The following is an 18,200-nucleotide window of genomic DNA, read 5'->3' as shown; positions in this document are numbered from 1 at the left end:
CGTATCGGTCACTGCACTCGTCATCGTTCATCTCATTCTCCCACACACTGACACAGTTCTGATTTCCACCATGATTATTTGGCTGGTATTGCTTCCAAAACCTATATGTTGAGTTCCACCCTCCAGACCACTTCCACTCGGTGTCCCAGGCATCTCTGTACATACCAATCCATACATCATCCCTGTGTGGAGTGCGAATGAGCAGCTCTTCTTCCTCCAGGTTGCTGATGACGGCCAGGTCAATGTGGTACTCTCTGCAGTACTGCTGAGCCTCTCCCCAGGTCACTTGTGTATCCACATAGTGGTATTCTGTGTGCAGACTAGAGGCCACTACACAGAGAGCAGTGATGAGGAACTCAGTGAAGCTGGTCTTTCTCTGCATGGTGCCAGTGGCCAGTCAGTGTGTGGTGTAATGCTAACCCTGCTGCTACTCTTAAGACCTCCATCTCTCACCTGTACACTCAACCCACCAATCAGAGTAGGCTACCCCAGGCAGGCTAACAATTGGACACACTGGACAGACCATATATAGTCACCTGCACAGCACACATGAACCGCCCCATCAGAGCATTGGAGTAAAATGATATCAACCTTCTAAGCAAATCCACCCAGCAATATGGAAACGTAATGTAAATGCCTTCAATCAGTAGCTCTTTGTTGTGTTTGTGTTGCTATGTTGTTGTTGTTGAAGCTGAGCCAATTGAACACAAAGACTGTTACCATTAAGTTAAAATAACTGCAGTCGAGAGTGGTGCCCTCATTTCCAGCTGATTAAAGTGCCAAATGCTGATGTGGCTCAACACGAGCAGGCCTAAAACAACTTTAAATCTGGAAATGTTTGTAATACAACAGCATTGTATCAACTCTGTTCAGGAATAGTAGTTAGTGTTATAGTATTATAGTACTGGACTTATCACTTCTGTTGAATACAAGGCTACATCATATGCCACTCAGAAAGCCTGTCTATAAATATACCATCAAACTGGGAAGTAGGAACTAGCTATATTTCTCACACAATGTAACCAGTAGCCTGGATGACCTACATGACTTTCACATACTGTCACACACACCATCACAGGAACTCAAATTATACAAAGCAGTATATAAATTCCCCCGCCAAAAAAGACACCCACTGACAGAGAATCAGCCTTCCCTTCCTACGTAGCCTACCTTTCACCAAACTAGTGATTGCTGCATGCATGGGAAGTGTATTTAACTTTTCAATGGGTTCAAAGAAAACATTTTTACTGCAGATGTCTGCCTCAACTTGTTGTTGCAGGTGGGTTTTGCATATGCAAGGCTGGATTTGTTTTGGGGGAACTCTGATTTGCTTGTCTCTGAACACAGCTGAAAATGTAACCTTAACTCTTTCACTACGTGCAGGGCAGTCTGGCAATAAGACTGACAAGAGCGACCCGAACTGGTCTGGTCTGGGCTCTCTGGTGCTGCATTGCGCAGGGCGTGGATCATGTAGATTCCGGCTCTCAAACAAGATCTCAGCCACCTTTTTATGCAGTACGAAAGTATATGTTAAATGTAAACCCATATTATGACAGTGTCTCGATCATAGATATAGCTATAGTCTCAACAGGCAATAAACAGGAAATCAGCGGAATGCTCTGAGGTTCCGGGGGAAGTGGAAGTATTTTAGAAGCAAAAAGAAATCAACTTCCACATCCGGTGGCGCAACAAACACGCTGTCCCGACAATGACCTGGAAAAGGTTATCAAACGTCTTACCTTGTAGTTTTAAACAGTAATAGACGTCTGTGTTTTGAAAAGGTCAAAATCACTCAGTGGGGAATCTTTTTTTCCTCGTGCTTGTCAGCGCCTAGTTTCTTTAGCCTAGTGTGGTCGCAACAAAGGTACCCCAATTTTGAGCGGATGTATACAGTTCGGTGATGCTATTCTTTCATTACACTTCTGATGTTGACCATTTCTGGTCATTTGATCAGGGAGGTTTTTAGTCTGTCTGTTGTTTTAATAATACACACGTTTACATTATGCTCTTTGTTTTAATATTCGCCTTACTATCACTGCATATTAGAATCATAGGACCACATGCATGGAGACGCTTGCGGAGGGATATGTGACATGTAGCATAGAATCACGAACGTACAGCCGAGATCCACTTCAGCACCACATTAGTGGACCAACACGTCACATATATAATTTTTTCAAAATCCAAATGTTGAATGTTTATTCTCTTGACATGGTCTTAATATAATGTATTGTCTCTGTATTCCACTGGCTGTTGTTTGTAAATGTTTGTATGCTCCTTTGTTTGCTATCTATTTGTTTTTCCTATATTGTGTTTTGTAAATGATTTGTAATACATACATAGATATATACATACATACAAACACCTTTTATATTTAGCAGACGCTTTTATCCAAAGCGACTTACAACAATTGCAGTATTATTATTAACAGCAGAGCCTAAAGAGTCTCGTCTTGTTTTATTTATAAATTATTATTAATATTATTATTATTATTACTACTACTACTACTACTAATAATAATAATAATAAATAAAATAAAAGAAGCATAAGAATGTTGTTGTTGATAGTTTCCTAATGTAAATGCATAGTCTGTGTACTGTTTACTTTCCTGTTTGATATGTGTAGTGTAAAATGAAATAGGCCTATAATAGATCTTATCATGTTGTATTAACTGATACATCGTATCTGTATAGCCTCCCATCATAAATGCACGACATTGACATTTAGATAGGACATTGTTATGCCACATGTTCAGTAGCAGAAGTGGTCCAAAGTAGTCTCTGCGCTCGTGTTTCAGCTCAAGTTGATAAAGCTGTGACATTTTGAACAAATACGCAGCCTGAGTTCTTCCGGGAATCAAAAATCAGCTGGGCTGGAAAAGCTAAACAACGTTGTTGTGGTACGTGCTATTTATCTCGTTCGACGTGTTCATTTATTATTTCACCATTTATATTGCTATCTGGCGTTATATATCATTATCAGCCTCTATAATGACAACCTCTGTGATTAGTGTCCATCTTACTAACTGTTTGGTTGCATTTGAAAGCCATAATGCTAGCTAGCTATCTTGCTAGCCAGGCAGATATGATTCCTTGCTAGCTACCAGTCATATGTACTGTACCTCCTAAATGAATATCAGCTGACTATGTACTGCACTTAAATGAATATCAGCTAACTATGTACTGCACTTAAATGAATATCAGCTAACTATGTACTGCACTTCCTAGATGAATATCAGCTAACTATGTACTGCACTTCCTAGATGAATATCAGCTAACTAGCTACGTACTGTACTTCCTAGATGAATGTTAGCTAGATAGCTACATTTGAATCCTGTGAACGTCAACAAGGCCAATGTGTCAGTAGTGAAATGTTGGAGAGAGAACTGGTAGCTAAAGTTATGTCAGCTGTGTAGAGCTAACAACACAGAAGTACGCAGGTCATAACATACACTGTAGACTAGAAAGCGGTCTCGCTAAATTGTACTTAATGTCATTGTGGCTTGTCAAAAGGATTAATAAGGTAGCCTTCATATGAAACTGTAGCTAACTAACACCAGCTACGCTGTGTAGTGTGAAATAGCAGAAGAAGGGGGTTGGTGAAATGCTAAAACATCCCGGGGAAATAAACTTTCCTGATTTCAGATTGTTTTGGTAGCTAACTACAATTACAAAGTATTTTTATTTATTTATTTATTTATGTTGTTTTATTAAAGTAGCCAGCAAACTTCTTGAGCTTAGCCCTGAACCAGGCTACTTCAAGAAAAGAAGGAGCTCATTTAGCCAGCCTGTTATGTGGTCAGTGATCTGTGATGCAGCCTATGAACTCATCCCGTTGTTGTTCTGACTCTTCAGAGATGTGAGGGGCATGTTTCTAGTACTGCTGAGCTTTGATTGAACACACCCAAGAAGATGCCTGCGGTGTCCACTGGGGTGAAGGAGCTGTACGTGGCGACCTCTCTGGGCGACCTTAATAAAAAGGCTGAAGTCAAGCCTGATAAAGTCAGCACCAAAAGGTATGATGTTTTTAAATGGCATGGAAGAGCTCGTCAGTGTCAGGTGATTATTTAGCTGTACACGTATTAGAGACTCACACTCTTATTGATGTAAGAACGCACTTCATACAGTGTCCAAACATGGACATAACAGTAACAGACCCATGGTGTATGTAAATACACATATTAAATCAGAAAGTGAACATATTTAAAGAATCGCCTAAAGTAGGCCTAGTGACCAAGGGAATGAATGAATCTTTATTGTCATTAATACAGTACAGGTACCATACAACGAAATTTAGGAGGGGGGGCTCCCCTGGTGCTTGGAAAAAAGACTAAAAGACAAGAGTTCCAAGGGTAAAATAAAAAAGGGGAAAGAGCTGGTTTACATAAATAAAGGCTATGTACATTATCTACTATACTATACTACTGTAGTACTATACAATAAAACACTGTGCTGTACTAGTCTATGCTATGCTATAAATATCCTAACTTTTTCCTGTATCTGACCCTTATGTACACAAGGGTTTTCATATTGCACATCATAGTATTTTTTGCACATTCATTTAAAGTGTCGCAGTTAGCAGGTTAGGGAGTAGGTTTGCATATGGACGGTAGGGACATGTCCCTATTTGAGTAGTTATCTTTGCATTAACTTCGGAGTGAAGTCATATATTACATCATTCCATTGTTGTGTCCCTACCAATGTTGAGACCAAACCTACACCCTTGCTAGTGACGCATGCAAAGAAGCCAGTATGGCTGTCATTGTGATTCTAATAGTTTGCTGTGCTTCAGCTTTGTACAGAGTGCCTGCAAAATCTTCAAGGCTGCGGAGGAGTTTCGCCTGGATAGAGATGAGGAGAAGGCGTATGTTATGTACATGAAATATCTGACGGTTTATGATCTCATCAAGAAAAGGCCAGATTTCAAGCAGCAGCAGGTATGCCACTTGTTTTGCTTTACTGTCCCGTAGTGTAGGTTAAACCCGTATGAGGAATGAAAATCTGTATGATTTTGTTGATTTTCCACATTTGTTATAGAATTAGAGGATTTGGAGTAAGTAAACAAAATAGCTAAATTAGGCATAAACTGGATTCTGTCTTGTGAAATTGCATGCTGTGTGTGATTCATCTGTTCTTGACCTAAAGCATTTTCCCTTACCAATGTCTGAAGGAGTTTTTCCTGTCCATGCTTGGGCCCACCAGCTTTAAAAAATCCATAGAGGAAGCTGAGAAGCTCGCTGAAAGCCTTAAACTCAGGTTGGTACTCCTACTCTTGTTAGTGTTCTCAGAGATTAGATGTAGCCTACTTTGAGAACTTTATAGTTGTCATAATTATGATCACCTCAAAACCATACTAATACTGTCAATTGGAAATATAGACATTTAGTGTACCACTGTGTGTGTGGTTAAAGCGTTCCATGTAGAGGTTACATGTAGGCACAGATCTAGGATCAGCTAGATCCCCTCATTCTAACCTCAACTGTCAGGGGGAAGGGTTACTGACTTTGTTTACCTGTGAACAGATATGAGGAAGTGGAGGTCCGCAAAAAACTTGAGGAGAAAGAGAGACAAGAGGAAAAGAAAAGAAGGGATGAAAAGATTTCAGTGAAGGAAGGAGGGCAGGCCTCTCCAAAAGGAGTGAAGAAGGACAACAAGAAGGTAGGCCTAATCCTTCCTACTTCTCAGTAATCCTTCCTTCTAGCATTGTGACTGGCAATGGCACCTGGTCTTAGACTCGATTTTTTCTTATGATGACTGATAGATGATTCGCTTACTTTAGACACATGTACTTGTTATAAGTGTCTTTGAATAAAAGTCTGCTAAATGTCAAAAATGTATTTAATGTATGTAAAATATCTGTCAAATAATGAACTTCCCAATGAAATTGATGTTCATAATTGGACCCGACAATGCCAAAATATTGACTTCACTGAAAGTTAATTAGATTTAGTGTTACTTTAATCCACAGGTCAGGATCCAACGGTCAATGTCTACAATGTAGACACTACACAGTCATAAATAGATTAGAAATGGCTTGTAATGCAACACTGGGAATGCGATCAATTGTTAAACATCTTCAAGTGAAATTCTAATGCCTTTTAGAGGTCATCATTCAATGATACCGCAACATATTTAGTTTCAAGCCTTGAGAACCACTTCTGTTCTGTGAATTTTAAACATAAAAGACATAAAAGAATGTTGTTACCAATTACACCGGTATTGGCAGCACCTTGGCACTGAGGTTTTGAAGGTGAAGCTTCACTTTGAAGTGAAACACGCTGAGGTCTCAAGTTGTTGTGCTTTGTGTCCTTATGTCCTACTGTAGGTAAAGGGTGGGCTGAACGAGGTGAAAAGTGTACCCTCAAAAGGTAAGATGGTGACCTAATCAAAAACTGGTAACATGACATTCTGGATGAGAGGTTAAAGGTTATATTTTCTTGTTAATGTAAAACAAAGTTTGACACACAAAGTTTCCCCCAGAATAATACATACTTTTGGCCATGTAGTGTATGTTTAGATGGAGAGGATTGTGTTGAGGTTGGTCGTCTCCATGTTGAGTCTAACGCTGTTGTTGTGTTTGTGTTTGTTGTGTTTCCTCTCCTTGGCTCCACAGCGGTGTTGCCTGCTGGTGGGATCACTGCTGAGAAGCTTTTCCACATGATGAGGGACCAGACTATGACTCTCCTGGTCATGGACGCTCGTAGCCACAGGGACTTTGAGGATTCGCAGATCCAGGTCCCATCTCAGACCTGCATCAGTGTACCAGAGGAGGCCATCAGCCCTGGGTAGGGAAGTGTCCTCTGTGGCTCAGCTGGTTGAAGGGAAGGAGGGAGGGAGGGAAGGCTAGGAGAGGAGAGGAGAGGAGAGGAGAGTGAATTGGGTTAAAGGGTGTGAGACTGTGGTGGGCGGATCGTGTCACTCGCGTGTACAAATATCTTTGGTTCGTTGTGAGATTATGGTGGGACAAATTAGATTATGGCAGGCCGCCACAGCCTAGGAAATGTATGCTATGTGACAACATAAAAACTTGACTGCATTTTGGCATTGTCTTCTATGTTTTCTGCATTTGAAGTTTATGTTCTATATCCTAGTTATGTACCATTTGAACTGCAATTCAAACAAGCATACCTGACAAGCTAGTGGGTAAATGCAGGGTTCCCGCGCTGGTCTTAAAAAGCCATAAAGTCTAAAAGCCAGCAATCCAATTCATAAGGCCTAAAAAGGTCTCAAATGTCAGTTATTCTGTCTAAAAATTAGGTGCTAGGTCTTAAAAATGAGATCCTGCAAGGAAATCAGTCCGAAATCAGTCCTGCATCTATTTATGCAGACATTAATCAAGCTGGAACCAAAAAAAAGCAAATTCGCTTCCTTTTTTGTCTGTATGGCAGTGAAATCCCTAATTTCATTTTTGGCAAAAAGCTATCATATTGTGTCGCGAATAGGTAAAAAATGATATTCAAAGAGGTCTAAAAAAGGTCTAAAAAGGTCTTAAATTTGACTTGTTGAAACCTGATTGATGTCCAACTGTAACGGTTCCTCAGAATCACTGTGAACCAGATGGAGGGGAAGCTCCCGGAGGCCTCCAGAGAGCCGTGGAAACGGAGGGGGTTTGTGGACTACATCGTCCTAATGGACTGGTTCAGCTCCGTCACAGACCTCAGACTGGGCACCACCCTACAGAGCCTCAAAGACGCCCTCTACAAGGTAAATATTCACAGGGCTGTGAGCGTGCGTGCATCTGTGCGTGCATCTGTGCGTGCGTGTGTGTTTGTGCGTGATAGATAACAGCATGTGTGCTCCGCAGTGGGACAGCACCACCATCCTGCGTAGCGAGCCCATGGTGTTGGAGGGAGGCTACGAGAACTGGCTTCTCTTCTACCCCATGTACACGACCAACGCCAAAGTCAAACCCCCTAGACAACACACTATGAACGCCCTCCCTCAACGTGAGTCTCACTGTGACGTAACACTATCAGCCTTGCCATCACGGCGTCTCTGGCTGGTTAAACAGGTGAACAGACTCTCTAAATACAGCCCTGCACTGTACTTCATGATGTACTCTTTCTGTGTTGAGAGCAGTGAACTTCAGCTACCCATCACTGGAGGAACCCAAGCCCCCAACCCCCCCACCTCCAGAACCAGCACCAGAGCCTGACCCAGAGCCCCAGGTCCCCCCAGCCCCCCTGCAGGTGAACGGGGCCCCCCCAGCGGAGCCTTCCCACCCAGAGGCCCCTGCTGTGCGGTTGCCTGACACCACAGATTCACCCACCATAGAGTCCACACAACATGGGGTAGACCTCACCAAGAAGGCCTCTGGCCCGGGGACAGGCACGTCCAGCCAACCTGCTGGTACAGCCAAGGCTATCCCACAGGTAACCACATACAATCATTTGATCATTCATAAACCGAAAAAATTCGAAGGGAAAGATTTTCTTCTAGTGATGGGTACATCCTACTGTGAGATATTGAGTTGTTGTTTTTTAAAATTAATTTTGTATATGTTTTTAGAGCATTTCTACTTTTATTGGTATAGACGGTAGATATTGACAGGAAGGATGGGTGAGAGAGAGGAGGCATGACATGCAGGATAGGTCCGTGGTCGGAATCGAACCAGGGACCCTGCGATTATGTGGCATTCGCCACCCAGGCGCCCCCATTTCAGTGCACACTGGTTCCCACTCTCCTTTTAGTCATTGTCTCTCTGCCGTCTTTCCCCCCCAGATCGACCGCACCAAGAAGCCCTCGGTGAGGGTCTCGGACGGTACCAAACCGAACCTGGACGCTGCAGCCTCGCCCCAGAATGGTCCGCTGGTCCCCAACCGCACGGTCAAACCGCAGTTCGACCCCAACGTCCCGCTGACGGACGAGGAGCGGAGCCAGATCCACACGGAGACGGCGGCGCTGATGGAGAAGGCCCGGCACGAGCAGGAGCAGCGGAAGCAGGAGCGCCGCGCGGAAGAGGAGAGACGCCAGGAGAAGGAAGAGAAAGAGGAAAGCGAGAGGAGGAAGGGGAAGGAGGAAGAGGAGAAAAAGAAGAGACTGGAGAGGCAGAAGGCCGAGGAGGAGGAAGAAGAGGACAAGGAGAACAGGGTGGTCGGGGAGGAGAGAGAGAAGAGAGGGAAGGAGCAGAACTCTGACACGCCCACCAAGAGTGCGTCTCTGGACTCACCGGCTGCCAACCGCATCGTTGCTGATATCAAGGTCAGTGTTTTTCTGGGGTCAGTCATTCACTACCATTCTATAGAGAGGTTTGACTCCACACCCCTAGCTCCACATCCTAGACACTCCTCACAGATCTCCAAGGATCAGATAGGTCTCAGGAATACTGGAATAGCACCACTCTAGCCCTGTGGTAGGCTAAGTGGACTTTCCTATTACTTTACACCCATCCAATCTTTTCAGATCTACAATAAGCTACAGTATGTGTTGGGGTCTAGTGGTTGATTTAGGACTGGGCATTGGTCACAGCAGATCTGACCTTTGGACTCAGACTGGGAGTAGCCTCGTCACCTGTGTATATGTTGCAGAAAGGGGCAATTGGAGCCTGATTCATCACACAGTGACCATTGCACTCAACAGCTGCCAGCTGGCTGGTTTAATGCACATTTGAGCCCATCCCATAATTGAGACCATTTGTTACCGTGACACCCCCACACCCATCGATCACTGACTCTCATATCTCACTGATGTCCATTAAGCCAACACTTAAAAGCCTAATGATATCAGCTCTCTTCTGTCCCCGACGCCAGGCTCCTCTGAAGCCTAGTAGTGATCTAAAGAGCGGCACCCAAAAGAGAAGGATTTTAACAGATAGAACTGCAGATGACTATGACAGACCCAAGGTATACATCAACACTCCACCATCGGTGTTGATCACGGCATGTTTCCTAACCGCTTCAGTCGATTTTGTTTTTTCTCCAATTTCCATCCCAGGCAAAAACTACAGTAATGCATTCGGATTGCATGCCGATCGCTAGGAAATTGTGGGTCACAACGGCTCTCTTGGGAAGTTTTGTCCAAGAAAGAAATAAGAAACAAACAGTTCTTTGCGATGTTTCGCCCACCATCCCCTCCCCAAAACGTCAAGTCAGCCAGTAAAGAAGCCTTGCATTATAACGCCATTGTTTGCCCCCCTTTGACAATAATGTTTCCCTGCTTATATAGTCTTTTTATATGCTTTACTGTTTCAGCTGTTGAAGAAAAGTGTGTGTGTGTGTGGTGTGTGTGGTGTGTGTGGTGTGTGTGGTGTATGTGTATGTGTATGTGTATGTGTATGTGTATGTGTATGTGTATGTGTATGTGTATGTGTATGTGTATGTGTATGTGTATGGTGTGTGGTGTGTGTGTGTGTAATGTGTTTGTAATGTGTTTGTGTGTGTTTTTCCCGCAGCGTGAGCCCCTGACTAGAGCGCGGAGCGAGGAGATGGGCAGGAGTGTACCAGGCCTACCTAATGGTTGGATGAAGGTACTGCACAACAACACTTCTTATCTATTGACGTTACAGTGTTTCCCCTAGGTTTGCTGCCTTGGGGGGGTGGCATGGTGTCTACGTCCGTAATAATTCCTCTTTCTTGGGGAGGCGGGAGGTTCCGTTGGGGGGAGCACATGAAATGGAAACCCAATGTTATGTAGCTACACAATCCTGCAATGATGCAGGAAGTGAAATGTAGATCTGGTTTTTCATTCTTTTTAGTTCCAGTTCAAGTTGATTTGTCATTACGTCATATACAAATACAGTAAGCAGAGCAACTCAACACAATACAGTGTAATGAGTAAAAATGTAAATATATAAGCACTAAATATAGAAAGTACTTTACTCTATCTCTTCGGTTGTTAAGTCTGACGTCACGCGTGACGTTTAGCAATTTCCTGGTCCAAATAGAAAATTCCCTGCACCAGAGTACCAGTGTACTAAAGCGGTAGAATGACAGTTCATTCGTTTTTTAGACTCGGATCTATTCATACAACAAGGGACACAACACTTTCCCATATTGTCAGCGTCTTTAAGCCTCGAAAAAGCACTATACAAATATAAAGAATTATTATTATTACTGCGGCATTTCGAAGAGAGAGCGCCTCAGCCAACGTTGGACCTGGAAACACGTCACGACTTAACAACCGAATTGTAACTCTCCTCTAACCTGTCTCCACCAGTTCCTGGACACAGTGACGGGTACCTATCGATACTACCACTCCCCGACCAACCGCGTCCACCTGTACCCCCCCGAGGTCAGCGTCCCCCAGACGCCCCCCTCTACCCCCCCGACGGCCAAGCACAAGCAGGGACGCCCAGCCGAGGCCGACCCCAACCAGGACCGCGAGCAGGACCGTGAGCAGTCCAAACTCAAACGCTCCTACTCATCACCCGACATCACACAGGATCTGAGGGAGGAGGGGCTGAGGAAGGACACGGCTCCCACTACCGCAACCACACCCACCATCAACAGAGAGACCAAGTAAGTGACATAGATGGATTGGGGGGAGGGGGGGGGGGGTGTCACCATCACCATCACCCTCACCCTTACAGTCACCCACCTTGTTATGGAGATATGGATATGGAGGACATATCATACACAGTGTGAAGGTAAACACATACAGATCGTCCTGCCGGGACCATAATGTACTGAAATGTATGCACTCACTGCAATCTAAGTCGCTTTGGATAAAAGCGTCAGCTAAATGGCATATTATTATTATTATTATGATATTATATATTCTATTATATTAGTGTCTCTTATTTTTGGCATTGTATCGTATCGTACCTGACGTTGATGTTCCCTCAGGCCCGCCACCGCCAACGTCTATGCCAAAGTGGAGATCGCGCGGCCGTCTGCAGCCAAGATCCGCAACCTGAACCCTGTGTTCGGAGGTCAGGGCGCCTCGCTGACGGGCCTGCGTAACCTAGGCAACACCTGCTACATGAACTCCATCATGCAGTGTCTGTGTAACACGCCGGCGATGAGCGACTACTTCAACAAGAACTACTACCAGCAGGACATCAACAGGTCAGCACTAAACCCCCCATCCCCAACCCCCGGAACTGTTTATGTGCTTATTGTGGAGGTCAAATTCCTGAAAAAATTTAATAAAATTCATTTCATGATATTTCTATGGTCATAACTGTGGTTAGCTGTGTAGAGTTGTGTCCCAGTCTCACTGTGTGTGTGTGTGTGTGTGTCTCTGTCAGGCACAACATCCTTGGCCATAAGGGGGAGGTGGCGGAGGAGTTTGGAGTGATTATGAAGGCCCTGTGGTCGGGCCTGTACAAGTGCATCAGTCCGCGGGACTTTAAGATCACCATTGGGAAGATCAACGACCAGTTCTCTGGCTATGAGCAGCAGGACTCCCAGGAGCTCCTCCTGTTCCTGATGGACGGCCTCCACGAGGACCTCAACAAGGTAGGAGGAGGAGGGGGAGGGGGAGGAGGAGGAGGAGGAGGAGGAGGAGGAGGGGAGGGCCTATGCTGTTTATGCTTTATCATAGTTGAGGTTTACTGCAAGGTGATGCACTGGTCTTTCACTACTAGCACAAGGAGAGAGGGAGAGTGAGAGAGAAAGAGAACAGGAGAGAGGGAGTAGTCCCTTTCTTAGCATGTTGAACAGTCGGGTAGGACATTGAGGTATGTTGTAAAACCAGGGGAAGAAGCTGTACCACTGCTGTGATATTGCTAAATAACTAACCAATGGTTTTAGAAGTTCTCTTAATGCAACCCTAGGGGTACAGTAAGACACACATGATGGTGACAAATATGTAGGTTATATGTATCTCTATAAGCACCCAGTCAGCATGGTGACATCAGGTGTTTCAGCTCTACGGCCTTCACAGGTTTAGGCAAGAACAGTTGCCGGGGGGAACAGTTAGATTAAAGTCTGCTGTTAATGTACTTATTGACTACATTTATTATCAATTTCTTCTTTCTTTTTTTTGTTGGGTTTCATTTTGATGGTGAAATTAGAGAGTAAGTAAATTTGTTGTGTGCCTGTCTCTTCTTTTGTGTGTGTGGGGGGCGGGGGGGTCTGGATGTGTGTGTACGTGTGTGAGAATGTACGTGTGTGTGAGAGTGAGTGTACGCGTGTGTGAGAGTGTACAAGTGTGTGTTTGCTTGTTTTTTTTGCATCTGTCTTTTGCATGTGAACCCAGAACATGCCTCATCGCCTCTTCTGACATGTCCTGTACTGGCTTCATGCTCTACATGGGTTCATGTGGTCAAGAGAGGAGGGAGTGGGGGGTGAGTGAGTGAGTGAGTGAGTAAGAGAGTGGGAGAGAGAGTGAGAGAGAGAGATTGAGAGTGAGAGTGAGAGAGAGATTGAGAGTGAGGGAGTGAGACAGTGAGAGTGAGAGAGAGAGAGTGAGTGAGAGAGAGTGAGAGGTGTTACTGTGAGTGAACAGGTTTGGTTGTTTCTATAATCCAGTTCCATTTCAGGCCCTCTACCCCTCTGGTGATCACTGATCTAAAAAGACTGAATAGCCTGATACTACAGATTTAGAATCTATTTGTCTTAGACCTATCCAGTCATGTTACATCTGTGTGAACAGTGACACAGGATAGAGGCAGGGGTGGAGGTTCTTAGGGCCGAAATGGAACGTGGCCCTGTTGTGCATTTTCTTCCATGACATGTGCTCTTCATCTCATACCATTCCCTGTCGTCTGACCTGTGAATGTGTCCTCTATACCATCAGCCTTGCCCAGACCCCCCTCTCTCTCTGAGTCAAGACTAATGAATAGGCATGTAACGATGCATCACGACACAGTTAATTATCACTACAAATAATGACGATTCAAATCGATGAGATGAAAAATGAATCGCAATGTCAATTATCACATCGCATTATCAGATTGCGATACTCCTTTTAACCCTTAAAAACCCGCCAACAGCATTTTATACATGTTGTTCTAAACGATATGTTCTATCGAAAACATTCCAACGGTTCCTGAAAGCAGAGAAGCTACTAACCCATATAGTAGAGATGCTCCGATCAGGGTTTTTGGTGCCGATCACCGATCACCGATCACTGGAATCAGTGATCTGCCGATCCGATATCACCGATCACCGATCACAGCGTCGAAAATGGCAATTGAAGCATTCTATTTATTGTTTAATTTAATTTAATTTTTAATTTTAATTATTGTGTAGCATTATTTATGTTTTTAATTATTCTTAACACCATTGACATTGTATATTAAGTATTCAAATGAAATTAGGAGATGAGAAAGTATCATGAATTGACGACCATCTGTTTTATTGAATTCACAACCACCTGTAGCTTACTTCAGGAAAAACAAATAAAATGTGAAAATAAAAATCATAATAAATAAAATGTACACTGTCACATCAAATGTGCAACATTCCACTCGAATGAGAGGAACTAGGGGCTCTTAGAGAACTTGCTTATACTGTAGCTTTCCTGAGGAACAATAAACATACCCAAACTAAACTGCAACATAAACAGGCTATAGCCAAATATAAAATACTGTTTCAAGTCAGTCAGTTTCAAGTCATATTTAGGAGGAGATAAGACAGCAAGTCAGCAATAATCAATAAAACAAAAAAACAAAACATTGCACCTAAGGAGATTTCAGACTCAAACCTTACTTCTGATTAAGCAGCATCACTGGCAGATTAGCCTTGAGAAATACAAGCATCTCAGCGTTTTTGGCACTCAGCCTGTTCCTCTTATCATCTAAAATATGTCCTGCTATGCTGAAAAGTCGCTCGCTATCTACACTTGTGCAAGGTGCACAGAGGAAGACCTAAAACTCACGCGCTAATAGTTGTTGCTATGGGCCAAGTGACTTCCTGCTCGCGGGGTCACATGACGTCGCTGAACACTACCTACACTACGCTCGTGAAGTCGCGCTGGAACTCTGACCAGCACTCGTGGAACGCCTCGTCCAATCAAAGCACTCGGTCCCTTTATGACGTCGAGCCCAGTGTGCGCTTCGGCGCTCTCTGAGCGAATCGACGAACCACTACCTACACTACGCTCGTGAAGTCGCGCTGGAACTCTGACCAGCACTCGTGGAACGCCTCTCGTCCAATCAAAGCACTCGGTCCCTTTATGACGTCGAGCCCAGTGTGCGCTTCGGCGCTCTCTGAGCGAATCGACGAACGCAGCAAATGCCGTATGATATTCGTGGTATTGAAAGACCTTGCGTGCGTCCCTCCGCGAGGTATTTCTTTTGAGCAGACATTACAAACGGCATATTTGTTGTCTCTTTCCGACACTGTGTAATATTTCCAGACTGGCGACGCCATTTTGTAAACTGATCGGTCGTGTTTGATCGGCCGTTTTGAGAACTCCGATCAAAACCGATCAAGGCCATATCGGCCGATACCGATCGGCGCCGATCAGATCGGAGCATCACTGCCATATAGGGTTATTACGCAAATTCGAAGCACAAAGCTGTGGAGAGCTGAGGACATTCAAGAGAGAAGCGGGCATTACAAGCGGGGATAGAAATAAAAAGGGATTCTTTAAGAAAATACAGTATTTTGTAGTTTTGGTCTGAGAAATGAATAAAAGTAAAAAACATTGTTCGAAAATCGTATCGTGAATCGTATCGGATCGTGAATTGAGTGTATCGTCACATCCCTACTAATGAATGACATTAGGTCATACCCACATCTTTCCCCGTACGTAGAGGACAGTAGGAGCTCTGGCTGAACAGCCGGGGAGTGAGGCTGAAAGACCAGAAGTGAGGAATTGTATCGTAATAGTATCAAAATGACAGGTCATTTACACCGTTCAGTTGACATTATTGTGACATACAGGGAAATCTCTAGCGCCCCCTAATGTTCAATTCAACTGGCCTGTGGCTAAAACAACACCTACACATTGATTTACCCTGCCATAATGTGCAAAATGGGCATAAAAAAAAAAAAGAGTTTGCCAACCCTGTACTCAAAAAGACTAGTCCACCATCAATATCTGGATTCCCGAAACACTAGAGAGACAGCCGAACTGAGGGCACCGTGCGTCGGTAGCGTTCCTGCTTTTAGTTTGGGACAGCCTCACTTTGCATGTGTATTTACATGGTGACTCCCCACTCCCCGGTGACCAGGCCGACAACCGTAAGCGGTACAAGGAGGAAGAGAACGACCACCTGGACGACCAGAGAGCTGCGGACCTGGCCTGGGGCAAACACAAGCTGCTCAACGAGTCCATCATCGTGGCGCTGTTCCAGGGCCAGTTCAAGTCCACCGTGCAGTGTCTCACCTGCCACCGCAAGTCACGCACCTTCGAGACCTTCATGTACCTGTCCCTGCCCCTGGCCTCCTCCAACAAATGCTCCCTGCAGGTGAGCCAGAGGATACACACACACACACACACACACACACACTCACACTCACACTCACACTCACACTCACACTCACACTCACACTCACACTCATATACACACTCACTCACACACACACACACACACACACACTCACACTCACACTCACACTCACACTCAAACACACACACTCAAACACACACTCATATACACACTCATATACACACTCGCAAAGACACACACACTCAAACACATACTCACACTCGCACAGACACACACACAGTCTGACTTCCTGGATGGCCGAAATGTTTTTTTAATTTTGCTAATCTAATTCTATGTTCAGCAAAACAGCAAGCATTCAGCGTAATTGTGAGTGAGTGAGATGTTGACAGTGAAAGTGGGTCCCCTGCTGTGTGACACTGACGGTGTGTTCCCTGCTGTGTGACAGGACTGTCTCAAGCTGTTCTCCAAGGAGGAGAAGCTGACGGACAACAACAAGGTGTTCTGCCGACACTGCAAGGCCCACCGAGACTCCACCAAGAAACTGGAGATATGGAAGGTCCCTCCCATTTTACTGGTGCACTTAAAACGGTAGGTACACGTCAAAGGGTACTGTGTGTGTGTGTGTGTGTTTCCGTTTCTGTTTCCGTTTCCGTTTCCGTTTCCACTGACATGGGTCATCCTGATACCGCTGACTCAGCACTGTTGGCCGAGATTATCTTTGGTCATTTTGACCCAAGCCTATGATATTAACCCTATGGCGCCACCTTGTGTTGTTGTCTCCGGTAGCTTCTCCTATGAGGGCAGGTGGAAGCAGAAGCTGCAGACAACGGTGGACTTCCCTCTGGAAACTCTGGACCTGGCCCAGTACGTCATCGGGCCCAAGCAGACCCTCAAGAGATACAACCTGTTTGGGGTGTCCGTAAGTAGCCTCGTTAAACACCTGGGCTGGCATTACTTTCTTTCTTTTTACAATTTATATTTTAACCATTTAGCAGACACTTTTATCCAAATAATGGACTGACTTATATAGCGCCTTATTCCAAAGCGTTTTACAACGGCCTCTCATTCACCCATTCAAATGCACATTCACACGCCAATGGTGGCAAGCTACCATGCAAGGCGCCGGCCCGCTCACTGGGAGCAATTTGGGGTTCAGTGTCTTGCCCAAGGACACTACGACATGTGGCCATCCGCCGACCTCCGCCGATCTGCCGACCTCCGCCGATCTGCCGACCATAAGTGCCTTAAGCCCAATTTATACTTCTGTGTAAAATCTACGGCATAGCCTGCGTAGGCCCGGAGCCTACGCCGTAGGCTCGCGCGCACCTCTCCAAAAATGTAACTACGCGGCATAACTACGCAGACCGTAAGAACTGTGATTGGTCCGCTTGGTAGCACATGATTCCGACATGATTCCGACTCTCTCGTAGGCCTAAATGCGGAAGCCATGACAGAATGTCATTTACTTTTTCTGTAATTATTTATTAATAAAGATTAGAAAAATTATGATAACCATCTTATTATCTTAGTTTAGGGTTAGGGTTTTGTAATTTTATGTAATTTCAATGCATTATAGACATTTTCTTTACAACAAGCATAACAAAAAAATCGCTATTATGCCGCTATGAGTACACCGTTCCAATGTGAATGCCCCATGGAAGCGTCAAGCACAGCCTTCCCATAAGGAGCGCGATTCACATTTACGAGATGTACAATCCTGTTTATTTAGAAATAAATGATTACCTGTGGTGTTTGACAGCGGATGATGATAGACATTTTTAATGTAAAGTTATCTATAATAACTGTGATTGGTCCGCTTGGTAGCATCACATTCCGACTCTCTCGTAAATGTGGAAGCCATGACAGAAATGTCATTTACTTTTTCTGTAATTACTTATTAATAAAGATTAGAAAAAGTA

At 44.4% G+C, this 18,200-nt stretch overlaps 1 protein-coding gene across 2 annotated transcripts in view; it reads left to right on the top strand.

Annotated features, from left to right (window-relative positions):
- The first annotated feature begins 2,859 nt into the window (after positions 1-2,859).
- Positions 2,860-18,200, top strand: part of usp8 (ubiquitin specific peptidase 8) — a 38,317-nt gene continuing 22,976 nt past the window's right edge. For both annotated transcript variants that reach the window (XM_080538879.1, XM_080538878.1), the window contains exons 1-18: positions 2,860-2,899; positions 3,855-4,015; positions 4,792-4,936; positions 5,170-5,255; positions 5,522-5,657; positions 6,325-6,367; positions 6,613-6,784; positions 7,541-7,703; positions 7,804-7,945; positions 8,079-8,371; positions 8,721-9,200; positions 10,390-10,464; positions 11,154-11,455; positions 11,783-12,004; positions 12,187-12,397; positions 16,063-16,299; positions 16,727-16,869; positions 17,068-17,200. In XM_080538879.1, coding sequence (XP_080395005.1) covers positions 3,912-4,015; positions 4,792-4,936; positions 5,170-5,255; positions 5,522-5,657; positions 6,325-6,367; positions 6,613-6,784; positions 7,541-7,703; positions 7,804-7,945; positions 8,079-8,371; positions 8,721-9,200; positions 10,390-10,464; positions 11,154-11,455; positions 11,783-12,004; positions 12,187-12,397; positions 16,063-16,299; positions 16,727-16,869; positions 17,068-17,200 — 3,087 coding nt within the window. In that variant the 5' untranslated portion in view covers positions 2,860-2,899; positions 3,855-3,911. The remainder of the gene's footprint in view (positions 2,900-3,854; positions 4,016-4,791; positions 4,937-5,169; positions 5,256-5,521; positions 5,658-6,324; positions 6,368-6,612; positions 6,785-7,540; positions 7,704-7,803; positions 7,946-8,078; positions 8,372-8,720; positions 9,201-10,389; positions 10,465-11,153; positions 11,456-11,782; positions 12,005-12,186; positions 12,398-16,062; positions 16,300-16,726; positions 16,870-17,067; positions 17,201-18,200) is intronic.

Source organism: Nansenia antarctica (assembly GCF_963989245.1).
Source record: "Nansenia antarctica genome assembly, chromosome: 9".
Lineage (NCBI taxonomy): Eukaryota > Metazoa > Chordata > Actinopteri > Argentiniformes > Microstomatidae > Nansenia > Nansenia antarctica.
Note: the sequence above shows the minus strand (reverse complement) of the source record. Positions and strands in the feature narration are given on the sequence as shown.